The sequence below is a fragment of the Enhydra lutris genome, unplaced genomic scaffold (genome assembly GCF_002288905.1).
Source record: "Enhydra lutris kenyoni isolate GAN:26980312 unplaced genomic scaffold, ASM228890v2 scaffoldscaffold51, whole genome shotgun sequence".
In the NCBI taxonomy this organism is placed as follows: Eukaryota; Metazoa; Chordata; class Mammalia; order Carnivora; family Mustelidae; genus Enhydra; species Enhydra lutris.
Genome location: NW_019154135.1, coordinates 13,288,981 through 13,302,395, shown reverse-complemented (window position 1 = coordinate 13,302,395; position 13,415 = coordinate 13,288,981). Strand labels below are relative to the sequence as shown.

The 13,415-nt window shown below is 57.6% G+C and overlaps 1 protein-coding gene across 3 annotated transcripts in view; it reads left to right on the top strand.

The window, feature by feature from the left end:
• The window catches only part of LOC111157086 (CCM2 scaffolding protein), a 44,964-nt gene that overhangs the window by 29,715 nt on the left and 1,834 nt on the right, over positions 1–13,415 (top strand). For 2 of the 3 annotated variants that reach the window (XM_022518312.1, XM_022518311.1), the window contains exons 3-7: positions 7,887–7,970; positions 8,402–8,588; positions 11,342–11,478; positions 12,114–12,249; positions 13,226–13,283. In XM_022518312.1, the coding sequence (XP_022374020.1) occupies positions 7,887–7,970; positions 8,402–8,588; positions 11,342–11,478; positions 12,114–12,249; positions 13,226–13,283 (602 nt within the window). The remainder of the gene's footprint in view (positions 1–7,886; positions 7,971–8,401; positions 8,589–11,341; positions 11,479–12,113; positions 12,250–13,225; positions 13,284–13,415) is intronic. The other variant, XM_022518313.1, reaches the window with a different exon arrangement.

Genomic DNA, 13,415 nt, shown 5'->3' with positions numbered 1-13,415 from the left:
CATGTGTGTGTGTGTCTGTGCATGTGTGTATGGCATCATCTGTCTTCCAGCACGTGGGGGCGGGCCACTTGTGCGAGCCTGGCGTGTTGAGAACTCGTGCACCCTCCCTGGAGTCCCTGTCCCCACGTGGGAGTCCTGCCCTTCCTTCCATCAGGCCCCGCTCTGCTGCGGGGTTCTTGCCGACGGAGTCCAGCCGTGGGTGCGCATTGCCGGAAGGCCACCTCGGGGATGTCCATGGTATCCTGTCAGCAGTGATTTTTGGAAGCACCTTCTGTGCTTGGAGCTGGAGCGTGAGCTGGCCGGCACGCGTCTGCGCCGGCTGTGGTCCCTGTCGGGCGGCAGGCGTGGTGCCCCAGGCGGTCTGGCTGTCTCATCTTCCACCTCACTGGTGCCAGGGCCATTGACAGATGCGACTGCTAGCCCTGCGTCCCCTCGGGGTCTCGCGTGCGTCATCACGTTCTGGCCTCTGGAGCTGTGCCCTTGACTTGCTGTGCCCCGTGGCGGCTGTGGGCCGCCGCTGACTCTGTTGGGGCGCAGGGCGTGCATCGGGGACCTTGCGGGACGATGGGACGCGTGTGGTAAGCCCAGTCCGGGAGGCGCGCCTGGTCGCATCTGGAGCGGTAACAAGGGTGACAGCTGCAGTGGAAGTGTCTTACCAAGAGTTCTGTCGCCGTAGCTCATCTCGGATGAGCGGCGGCTCCCCTTCCCACGGAGAAAGTCGGCGTCTCCGGAGATGTGCTGGCTGGGTTTGCAGCCGGCAGGGCTAAGGGACAGGGAGAAGACAGTGGCATCATCTCCCGAGGCCAGCGGCGGGGGCAGGGGCAGTCCTGTGCGTGTGCACCAGGGCCCCGCGGGTCAGCAAAGCCCTGGAGCCGGAGTGACTGTTCACGGACAGGATTGCGCTGCTTAGGATTCAGAAAGTTGTTAGCAAACGAAATTATTGAGTAAAACCAGTAAGATGATTTTCTAATATGGTAAAATATACACGGCAGGGGGCCTGGGAGGTGCATTCAGTTCAGCATCCGCCTTCGGCTCAGGTCATGATCCCAGGCTCTGGGGATCGAGTCCCGTATTGGGCCCCTGCTCAGCGGGGAGCCTGCCCCTCCCTCTCTGCTGCTCCCCTGCTTGTGTGCTGTCACTCTGCCAAATGAATACATAAAATCTTTAAAAAATACATGTATGCATGACGAAGTTTTCATTTTAGCCCTTTTTAACCAGGTTTAAGTGTGCGGTTCACTGGCATGAAGCACGCCGCCAGTGCTGTGGGGCCGCCACTGCCCACGACCGAAACGTTCTCAGATCCCCGAACGGAAGCTCTGTCCCATGAAACTCCAGCTCCCTGTCCTGTCCCCGGCGCCCCCCACTCCCGCTCTCTCCTGTGTGGATTGGACCGTGCTGGGGACCGCGTGCACGTGGAGTCACGCAGTGTGTCCCTGTGTGACTGGCTCTTCCCGCTCCGTGTCGCGTCCCCCTCTGGCAGCTGTGTTGTAGCAGGTGTCGGAACTTTCTTTTTAGCGCTGAGCACAACTCTGTGTATATACCCCCATTTCATCGATACGTCCACCCGTCAGAGTGTGGCGACGTTTCCATCATTTCTGACTGTTGTGAACTTGCTGCCCTGCACGTGGGACCCAAGCGTCTGTCCAGTCTCTGCTTTGGCTTCGTTGCTCTTGGTGGTGTTCAGCGGGCTCCCTGCCCAGCGTGCAGCCCAGCGCGGGGCTTGAACTCATGACCCCGAGATCAAGACCTGAGCTAAGATTGAGAGTCAGACGCTTAGCCGGCTGAGCCGCCCGGGCACCCTTTGCTTCCTTGCTGCTTTGTTTTATCGTGTGACAATACATGTGACCAAGTTTCCCACCTTAACTATCTTTAAGTGCACAGTTTGGAGCAGTAAGTACATTCGTGCTGTTGGCGGCCATCGCCACCGTCCACCTCTGTCCGTAACTTTTCCTCTTGTAAACCTAGAGCTCTCCCAGCACCAGAACCGGCCCTCCGCAGCCCCGCTAGCCTCTGCTCTAGCGTGCGTCCGGGCATCCGCGGAGCTCTTGCGCAGGAGTACGAAACTGCAGGCGGATTTCACGGAGTGCGATGCCACGAGCCCCCTCCCCGCTGCGGCACACTGCGGAGCCCTTCCCCTTCAGAGGCTGAGCCACGTCCCACGGCGCGGACGGGCCACAGCCAGTGTTGCCACCGTCGGTCGAGGGTCGTTGGCTTGCTTCCACGTTCTCGTTGTTAGGGTGTCACTGCCGCGACAGCGGCGAGCTCTCAGAGGTCCTGCTTTCCGTTCTTTCAGGTGTATCCCTGGGAGTGGGGTCGCTGGGTCCTGCAGAGACTCTGGTTCTCAGTGTTTGGGGAACTCACACCGTTTTCTGGGCCACTGTGCCGTTTCATGCCACTGCCGGCGTGTCCCAGGCCCCGCCGTGCCGCGTCCTGGCCAGCAGGTTACTGTAGGTCCCGCTGGGAGCCGTGGCGGTAGGTGTGCGAAGCGGCCTCTCGCTGTGGCTTTGATTTGCATTTCCGTAGGGACTAGTGATGCTGGCATCTTTTCGTGTGCTTGTTGGCCGTCTGTGTCCTCAGAAAAATGTTTGCTGGGAGCCCTTTGCCTGCTTTTAATCAGCTTGGTTAGTTTTGGGTTGTTGGGATGTAGGAGTTCTCTGTGTGTTCCGGATACCAACTGCGCGTCAGATGTGGCTGCAAACACCAGCTCCTGTAGGCAGTCGTCACCCCACTTTGTTGCTTATGGTCTTTTTTTTTTTTTTTTAATTTTTTCATTTTTTTATTGTTGCTTATGGTCTTTGATGCACAAACATTTTTAATTTCGTCGAGGTCCAGTTTGTCTCTTTTGTTTTATTGCCTGTGCTCTTGGTGTTGTAACCAAGAAATTGTTGCCAAATCCAATGTCATGAAGCTATTTCTCAGTTTTCTTCTGAGACTCAGAGCTTTGGGTGTTACATTTAGACGTTTCATCCGTTTGAATTATATTTTGTAGACAGTGTGAGGTAAGGGACCATCTTCTTTCTTCCCTGTGTGGACCTCTCGTTTTCCCAGCACCGTTTTTGAAAAGACTGTCGTTTCCCTATCAAGGGTCTTGGCTGCCTTGTCAGACATCAGCTGACCACGTATGTGAGGGTCTCTTTCTGGACTGTGTTCCACCCCATCAGTCTGTGTGTCTGTCCTTACGCCAGCACCACATTGTTCGGTCATCATAACTTTGTAGCAAGTCTGGAATCTGCAACTGTGAGAATAGATGAAACTTAATACGGATCGGTGTGAACAGGCATCTGCATTTGGTGTACACGTGCACATAAGCGGATAGAAAGGCACTGGCCAGCTGCAGCTCGGTGGGAACGTTCTGGAATGTTTATTGGTGAGAAGCTAAGTATGAGCCAGCGGTTACATGTGCCGCTTATTTACTCTTAAACCGCTCTCTCAGGGGGAGATTCCCAGCCCTAGAGACAGTGGGGAAGCCAATGCACAGCTTAGCTTTATTCCCTTTCCTCAGCCCCCAACTGAGAGAGGATGAAATATAGAACTTTCCAGAATGAGTGTGTGTCTCCCGACAGAGCTGCCCGGCACACACGGACAGTTGCTGAGGAAAGCTTTCTTGAAGTTTCAGCCTCTTGACTTGTGCCTGCTGCTGTGTTCTGGGTGCACTGCAGCCCGTTCCTCCTCGTGTGAGCAGGCGGTGGCCTGGCACAGCCCTGGTGCACCGAGTCGGGCCTGTGTCCACCTTCCTTGCACTCAGTAATCCCCAGAGGAACCTGTTTGGTTCCTCAGTCGGAGAAAGGATCTTCGAGCACAATGGTTGGGTTTCTTCCCTCCCAATCCGTACCTTTTCATTCTTTTTCTTGTCTCATTGCATTAGCTGGGACTTCCCGGAGTGCTGGACAGCAGTGGTGAGAGGGGATATGCTTTGATTTCTCCTGATCTGAAGCAATCTTTAAGCGTCTCACTGTTAATTAGGATGCTGGCTGTAGGTTTTTGTACACATTCTGTATCAGTTTGAGGAAGTTTCTTTCTGTTCCTCGTTTGATGAGAGTTTTGTCATGAACGGGCATTGGATGTTGTCAAATGCTTTTCTGCATCTGTTGATGTGATCATACGATTTTTCTTCTTTAGAGTGTTGGTGCGTGATGGATTACATTAACTTGTTTCTGAATTTTGAATCGGCCTTGCCTCCCTGGGGTAAACGCAACCAGGTCGTTGTGTATATTTGTTAACTTATATAATTTATATCTTTATACCTCGTTGGATTCGATTTGCTAGTATTTTGTTGAGGATTTTCACATTTATGTTTATGAGAAATATTAATCTGTGATTTTTCTTTTCTTGTAGTACCTTTGACTTAGATATTGGGGTTGATGTTTTCTCTGTTTCTATTTTCTGGAAGAGATTATAGAGAATTGGTATCGTTTCCTCCTTTAGTGTGTGGTCAAATTCACCTGTGAACCTGTGTGGGCCTGGTGCTGTTTTAGAAGGTTATTAATTATTAATTCATTTCCTTTAATAGATCATGCACCTACTCAAATTATCTTTCTTTTTATGTGAGTTTTGGTAGTTGTGTCTTTCTTCCTTGGTTGCTTTTGTTTTTTGTTTTGCTGATTTTATACTCATGAAAGCAACTTTCTGATAATGGATTAAAGATTTTATTCATTTATTCAGGTTCCCCATTGAGATCGAAGCATGGGCTTCGATCCCAGGACCCTGAGATCATGACCCAAGCAGAAGGCAGACACCCAACTGACTGAGCCACCCAGGCACCCCTAAAGATTTTACATCCCTAAAGATTTTATTTATTTGTTTGGCAGAGAGAGTGAGAGAGCACAAGCAGGAGGAACAGTAGAGGGAGAGGAAGAAGCAGGCTCCCGGCTGAGCAGGGAGCCCGAAGCGGGACTCTATCCCAGGACCCTGGGGTCATGACCTGAGCCCCAGGCAGAGGCTTCACCTTCTGAGCCACCCAGGCGCCCCTACAGATGTGTCTTTCAAAAAATTGCACTGTGATTTGGGAACATACTGTGTACGGTTTCCAGGCTTTGAAATTTGTTACGATGTGTTTTATGGCCCAGAACGAGCTGTTTCACGATGAATGGTCACGTGAGCTGAAGGAGCGTGTGTTCTGCGCTACGGGATGAAGTAGTCTGTAGGTGTTGGTTACATCCTGCTGGCCGAGGGCGTCGGGCTCCCCTGTGTGCTCGCTGACGTTCTGCCTGCTGGGTCGGTGCATTTCCAACAGAGGGGGCGTCTGAAGTCCCCAGTCCCCGTTGTGGATTCATTTCTCTCTCCTTGAAGCTCTGTCTTCGCCTTGTGTGTGTTGATGCTCTGTGGTCAGGTGTGTACGTGGGAAGCATTGTCACGTCTTCTCGGAGGACCACTTTCATCATGTAAGGTCGCTCTTTAAAGTGGCTTTTCTTGGGCAACATGTACTTGGGTCTTGAATTTAAAGAACAATTTTAGGGGCTCCTGGCTGCCTCGGTTGTTCGGATGCACAATTCTTGATCTCAGGGTCATGAGTTTGAGCCGCAGTGGGGTGTAGAGATTACTTACATAAAACTTAAAAAAAAAAATTTTTTTTTTAAGATTTTATTTATTTGACAGAGATCACAAGTACGCAGAGAGGCAGGCAGAGAGAGGAGGAAGCAGACTCCCCGCTGAGCAGAGAGCCCGATGCGGGTCTCCATCCCAGGACCCCGGGATCATAACCTGAGCTGAAGGCAGAGGCCCAACCCACTGAGCCACCCAGGCACACCCCCCCCCAAATTTTTTTAAATAAAAAAGTTAAAATTAAAAAACATTTTTAGTAAGCTCTGTGCCCAACATGGGGCTTGAACTCACAACCCTGAGATCAAGAGTGTGTGCACACACTCGTACTCTCTCTCAGATCAATCAATCAGTATTAAAATCCCTCAAATTGTGTTTGTTGGAGAAAGGTTTTATTTCTCCGTTGCTTGAAGGACTGGGTCCCTGGGCACAGATTGCAGGGGGACGGGTTTCCACCAAAGCTTCAGGGTTTCATTCCTCTCTCACTTCGTAGTTTCTGAAGAAAAGTCCAATATCATTCTTTTTTTTAAAAGTATTCTTATTTATTTACTTGACAGACGGAGATCACAAGTAGGCAGAGGCAGGCAGAGGGGGATGGGAAGCAGGCTCCCCGCCGGGCAGAGAGCCCGATGCGGGACTCGATCCCAGGACCCTGAGATCATGACCTGAGCCGAAGGCAGAGGCTTAACGACTGAGTCACTTTATTTTTTTTTTTTTTAATTTATTTATTAAAAAAAAAAAAGATTTAATTATTTACTTACAGAGAGTGAGAGAGTGAGCTCGTATAAGTTGGGGGGTGGGGGAGCAGAGGGAGAGGGAAAGAATCTTAAGCAGGCGCCACAGAGGGTCTGGAGCCCCTGATGCGGGGCTGGATCATATGACCCTGAGCTCATGACCTGAGCCCAAACCCAGAGCTGGCTGCTCACCGGACTGAGCCCCCCAGGTGCCCCAGTCTGACCTTTGTTACCCTTGTTCTGCGGGTAAGGTGCTTTTGTCCTGGGGCTTACTGCAGGGTTCTCTCTGTGGTGGTTTACAGCTGGATTCTGATGTGCAGGCATTGGGCTGCTTCTGTTTTTATTCCCTTTTCTCTGTGTGTGTGTCCTGCTTGGTGCTCTCGGAGTCCCCGGATCTGTGGTCTGGAGCCCGTTTGTCATGAGTGCTTCTGGTCATCCACCACACGCCTGGCCCCACTTTTGGAACTTAGTGACCGTTCTTGGACATCCTGTTCCATCTTCTTCATACTTTTCCCTCTTTGCTTTCCATTTTGGGAAGTTTCTGTTGACATACCTTGACACGTCTGCACGCCCATTGACCCGTCCCTTGGCTGTGTCCGGCCTGCAGATGTGTCCATCAATGGAACCATCAGTCTGTTTCTGTTATGGTGGATTGTTGGCATTTCCCATCGGTCCATGGTTAGCGTTTCGAGCTCTCTGCTTACATTACGCACGAAGCACGATGTCCACTTTTTCTGTTAGAACCCTTAGCACATTAATCCCACTGCTTTATTTATAAATTTTATTTTTTTAAAGATTTTATCTACTTATTTGAGAGAGAGAGCAAGAGCACAAGCCGGGGGAGCGGGAGGCAGAGGGAGAGGTTGAGAAGCCGAGTCCCCACTGAGCAGGGAGTGTGCCTGACGCAGGACTCGATCCCAGGACCCCGAATTCATGACCTGAGCCAAAGACAGATGCTTCACCAACTGAGCCACCCAGGCACCCCAATGCCACTGCTTTGAACTTTGGGTCCGGTGGCCCCTGAGAACAGCCCTGCCGTGTCTGCGTCTGGTTCTGGCGCTTGCCCTGTGTGTTCAGACGGCATCTTGCCCATGAGTGTGTCTTGCCGTCAGCTGGACGTGATGTACAGGGTGAGAGGGGTGGCGGCGGACGGGCCTTCCGCGTGAGGCCGTGTGCTTACCTGGCTGGAGGATGACGTGTGGGGAGGGTGCGCTCCCCCGTCCTGTGGTCAGTCTGTCTCAGTCCTCCCGGGAGCCTGCGCCCCTGGACCGTGACGGCCACGCATGCTTCTCATTCTGTTCCCCCTTTCCCCCCTTTAGGCTGGAGCTGGGGATTTCCGTCCCTGGCAGAGCTCATTCTCCTTGAGGAAGGGGCCCCGTTAGGGATAACCGTCCTCATGGTGCTGGACAGCGGGAAGTGTGGCAGTGTCTCCTGAGCGGGGACACTTTTCCAAGAATTCAGAGCACGCTTCCCAGTGGAGGCCCCCCACCCCCAAGCCAGGCCAGAAGGTCTGGTGGTGGAAGGCGGAGGCCAGGCTGCGTCCTCTGTGTGTCCACGATGGTCCGGGCCGATCTTCCCTTCCTCATGGCAGCGTCTCTCCTCACTTTGTTGCAGTACTTAGGTCAGTTGACGTCTATACCGGGATACCTGAATCCCTCCAGTAGGACCGAAATCCTGCATTTCATAGACAATGCAAAGGTAACCCCATCCTTCTGACCCTGACCTCTGACCCCTGGCCTGTGGCCCCTCCTAACTCTGACCTCTGCCCTCACACTCTGACCCCAGCGCTTGGTCCTCTGACGCTGGGCCTTCCTGGCTGGGAGGGATGACAGGGACGACCCCGTCCCGTTGTGTCATGGGTGTGCTTGGCTCTCGGGCCGTCAAGACCAAACCTGTCTGAATGTGAGCTTTCTTCTCTGCACTTTGCTCCTTGTGCTTTTGGGCTGTTTTCAGAATTCACGTTGTCCAGAGCGTAGAGCACACCCCACCGGTCTGGGTGAGGGCAGCCGTGGAGGCCGCAGAGCGCCCGGGGTGGGCCTAGTGCAGCCGCAGTGGGGTACGGGGCTGCGCATGGGGCAGGGAGCCCGGGGGCTGCGGCCGGCCTGTGGCTGACGCGCTGCGGTCCCCAGCAGAGAGCCCACCAGCTCCCCGGACACCTGACCCAGGAGCACGACGCTGTCATCAGCCTGTCTGCCTACAACGTCAAGCTGGCCTGGCGGGATGGGGAGGACACCATCCTCAGGGTCCCCATCCACGACATCGCCGCCGTGTCCTACGTGCGGGATGACGCCTCACACCTGGTGGTCCTGAAGACAGGTAGGGGCTGGGGCCGGGGCGGGCATCCTCGGGGGTGAGCCTGGGAATTCAGGGGAGCTATGGACACAGTTTCTCCGCACTGGGCCGGCCGCCACCCAAGAGTGGGCCTTCGCTCGGTGCTGCCAGTGTGCGGGCCCTGCCTTGGGCTACAGGCGTCCCAAAGCCGGGTTCAGAGAGGAGACCGGGCCATCGCGGAGCGCCAGGTCCAAGAGATGTGCTGAGCATGTCCTTGTAAGAGAGTCAGGAGGAATCTTGAACAAGGCGCTGGCCCCCAGGCCTCTGCCCCTGGTCCTCCCTGCCACCCTGCCTCCTGGGCTCTCCGGGTGGGCCGGCCCCTTCCCACCCCCAGTGCCACGGCCTCTGCCTGGTACCAAATCACTGAGCCATGGGGAGAGATGTCACATCCCTCTGGGCTTCTGAGGCTTCTGAGGCTGGCGCTTCTGAGACTGGTACTGTCCCGGGCTCCTTTGGGTGTTCTCGGGCCCTTTGGGGTCCTGAAGCCGTCCATTGCCAAAGCACCCGTGACAGGGGCCACGGGGGGCTCAGGTGGTGCAGAGGGGAAATTGTCTGTCAGACCATGGCGGATCTGAGAGATTCCCTAAGAGCCGGGCCCTGGTGAGCCTCCTCACGTGACCCCTTGAGCTTGGGGGGCTTCCACGGCACAAATCCAGTGGGCTTGCCGCGGGCCCACACACCCCTCCGTGCTCTACTTCCCCCTCATTGCCCTTTGGCGAACATCTGCTGTTGGACCACGGACATTACATAAGTTTGAACAACACGAAGTGTTTTAACATACAGAATGTATGGAAAGGGCTCACTGGCAGGAAGGCCGGACGTGGATTACCTGGTGTGACGTCCAGCTCAGCGGGCAGGAGGGCCGCACTCTCCCACTTCGCAGATGGAGTTACCAGAGCACAGAGCTTGAGTGACCGGCGGGGGCCCCAGTGGGGCAGTGGTGGGGCCAGCCAGCCTGGGAAGTGGACGGTCCCACAGGAGGCCTGAGGTCTGAGGCATCCTGAGGGACAGAAAACCATGGGAAGACTGACCTCTGACTAGCACCTGCAGGCATGGAAGCCGGTGGGTGGAGGGCTGGGCCCCCCGCAGGTTTGTTGTGTGGTGGGACGCATATCCGCATTCATCTTTGGAGGGAATTGCTAAGAAAGGGGTAGCAAATTTTTTGGAGGGAGAGAATGAGCTCCATAGGAGATCCTTTGCGAAATGAGACGAAAACGGGGACCCAGAGCTCTGAGGGCTTCGGGGTTAAAGGGAGAGAAGGAATCCCTGTGTCCTGGGCGTCTTCCTCATTTTCGTGGGTGGCTGGGAAAGCGAGGTCCTGCGACCCTGAGTCTGTGTGGCCCCGTGGCCCCAGCGTGCCGCGTGTGAGGTCACGCACGTGGTGGCACACAGCTCACTGGCCGTGACCCTGATGTTTATTAAGTGCCCACCACGCGCAGCCCCACGTGCGTGCCTCTGCGGGTCCAGGCTTGACCGGTGCCCAGGGCAGTGCGGGGTGGGGAGGCTGTACGGGGCTGGGGCTGGCTGCAGGGGCTCTGTGTGGCGGGTGACCTGCTGTCCAGGCAGGGCAGGGTGGAGCGGACAGCGCAGACATCTTGAGGAGGGTGTCTCCGTGGGTGTAGGAGTCTGAGGCCACGGCTGTGGGGACAGCTGGGGGACTGCGGTCAAGGCCCAGATGGGAGCTTATCAGACACAGCCCATCCTCGCTGTGTGGGGCTGTCCTGACCTGAGAACAGCCCCGGAGCTACCTAAAGCGTTGTAGTAGCCGTGGAGAAGGAGAAGGAGAAGGAAGCAAGCGAAATGAGTGTTACGAATATATTTAGCCCTTGTGTCCGCGCGTACCAACGTGACTGTCATTAACAAGATGTCCCCCATCTTCTTTGTGCTGCCCCTGAGACACCGCACACGGCACCGTGGGGACTTGCCGCATTTCACGTGCTCAGTGCCGGGGCCCGTGGCTGCGGGGGGCAATGCAGTCCTTGGGTCTGATGGCGTTCGTGGGGCTCACAGGGTGCCCGGCCCAGGCTCTGCAGGCACACCTGTCCCGAGGGTGGCTTCTGCCTGGTTGCTGGCTCCCAGCCACGTCTGAGCCTCAGGGGTGCATCTGGAGGTAGCCAGCGCGGCATGGGAGGCCTCACTCCCGCCCCTGCTCCCCGGTCTGCTCCCCAGTCCGCTCCGCGGTCTGGTCTGCTCCCGGGTCCGCTCCCCGCCCTCTGGTCCGCTCCTGGTCTGCTGAGCTGATGTGCCTGCGCTTCCCAGGACAGAAGCCTCCCTCCCTGCTGCGGGCAGGCCTGAGGTTGCCCTTGTCCGAGGAAGCGTGGAGCCTTAGAAACGTGGGCCGGGGCTCGCCCGGTCCACATCCTGTCCTGGACTGTGCCCCCTCACACCCTGGGGCCCAGACCCCTTGGGGTCCCCATCTGTCAGGCTTGTGCTCGTGCCCATGGTTCCTGCGAGTGGAACCCTGGGGATCCTGTCTCGTGTGTCAACCGAAAGCAGCTGGCTACTGGGCGTTTCATGTCCTAGCCTGGGATCTGCTCACCGTCCGTGGCGGATGCCGGCGGGTCCTGCAGAGCGGTGGTTCTCAGGGAGCACAGCCAGGGCAGCCTCCAGGGAGCGTGAGGGCGGGGGCAGCTTAGCGGAGGGGGCGAGGGGGCACGCCTGAGCCAGGTGGGCACTGCCCGCCCCGGGCTGTGGAGCTCCCACAGCTGCCCTAACCTGCTGTGCTGTTGACTTCTCAGCCCAGGACCCTGGCATCTCCCCCAGCCAGAGTCTGTGTGCGGAAAGTTCCAGAGGCCTCACCGCAGTCTCGCTGTCAGAGAGCGGAGTGGGGCCGGTGGAGGCCTGCTGCCTGGTGATCCTCGCAGCAGAGAGCAAGGTGAGTAGAGGGCGGGACTTGGGACTCAGGCTCAGGTCCTGCCCACAACCTGTCTGGGCTCTTCCTATATCCGCACCCCAAGCCCCTCCCACTGCTGACCCAGGCCCCGCCCACCACAGGCCCGCCCCACAGCCCAGGCCCCTCCCACACTGACCTGGTCTCTCCCACTTCCTGACCCAGGCCCTTCCTTGTGTGTAGTTTGTCTAAAAGACTGTAGGGGGGACCTCCTGCCTCGGGGACCCTTTGATCACTGCGCGTCCTTGGCTCTGCCCTCCCTCTAGCGGGCAGTTCTTCCTCATGGGGCTGCCTCCCCACCCTGTCCTCACTGCAGGCCCCTCTGGTAACTGCCCAGTATCAGAGGGGACCCTGCCTTAACAGCACGTGTGTGAGCCGTGTTCCCGGCTGGGAGTGCCGTCCCCGAGCCTGGGGCCGCAGCGGAGGCAGCATGTTGGTGGGCAGGTTGGGGGGACAGGAGGGCTGGTGGTGGACACACCTGGTCCCCTTGGGTCCAGAGAGCCTCCCAGCTGTGGGCTGGTCCCCTCGTGGCCCGCTGGGCGGCGGGTGCTGGTTGGGCATCTGAGGAGCCAGGGGGCCAGCAAGCTGCCCAGGAAGGCCCAGCTTTGTCTCCACGGCAGGTCGCTGCAGAGGAGCTGTGCTCCCTGCTGGGACAGGTCTTCCAGATCGTGTACACAGAGTCCACCATCGACTTTCTGGACAGAGCCATCTTCGACGGGGCCTCGACACCCACCCACCACCTATCCCTGCACAGTGGTACGTGAGTGTGGGTGCACAGTGATGCTGTCCCATCCCTGTGGCTTTGCGCCAGTGCCTTGTTCCCACACCGTGCTGCTGATGTCCCTGGCGAGCCTGGTGCCTTCTTGTACCACATCCCTGGCGGGGACGCCTTCTCAGCTCAAGTCCCTTCACCTGCCTGAGAACAGGGGCAGGGGGAGGGGTGTGTGTGTGGGGGGGAGGAACCCGCAGACCTCACAGCTACTGGGTAAGGGCTTTTTCTGGGACCGAGGCTGCCGGGCGCGGGCACGTGGCAGCCGCCCCCTCCTCTGAATCTGCGGAGCCCTTAGCCCCGTGTTCCACACGCCAGGAGCGCCCCATGCTCCCGGTCACCCCAATTCCGCGAGCTCAGCAGCGGTGCAGAATGGTGTCTGTGCCTCCCACAGACTGTGTCACGTGGACCTAAGGTCCCCTGACCAGTGTTTCCTGAGTAGCGACTGTGTCCCGGGCTCTTCGCGGGTGGGAGGGGCTCAGCATGCCGGGGTCCCGCCTCCCTGCCTGAGCGGAGCCCACCGGCTCCAGGCTGGGGGTCAGCCCTGCCTCCGACCTTCTGCCCTCGGCCGACCCCGAGCGGTGGGGCACGCTGTCCGACCTCTGGGATCCCACTCCTCGTCTGAAGTGAGCAGAAGGGACAAAGTGACCCGGGCCCCGGGACACCAAGCGGCAGCTCTAAGTGGCCCTTGTCTTATCCTTGGCCCTCGGGGAGTGCCCTTCAGTCCTCCATTTGGAGCGTTGCGCTTGGGCCCACACCTGCGACAGGTGGTGCCCGTCGAGAACGCCCGCAGGGGGAGCCGGTGGGGGACTGCCTGAGGCTGCCGCGGCGGACAGGCGGCTCTGCCCAAGAAGGCCTGCAGGCCCCCCGCCAGGGCCCACGTCTAGTGGAGTGTGGGGCCCGGGGACTCGGGGCCCCTCCGCCCGCGGGTAACCCGAAGCCTGTGTCCCGCCCCCTGCGCAGACGACTCCTCCACCAAGGTGGACGTGAAGGAGCCGTACGACACGGACGCCAGCGCTTTGTGAGTCCCTGGCCCCCCCGCCGGCCCCCGCCGGCCCCCCACGCGCACGCGGGCTCCCCGGGCCGGAAGTGCAGCTCTGCGGGGGGCGGGGATCCTGGGCCTCAGGGTGAGCGCGGGAGCCCCGTGCCCACC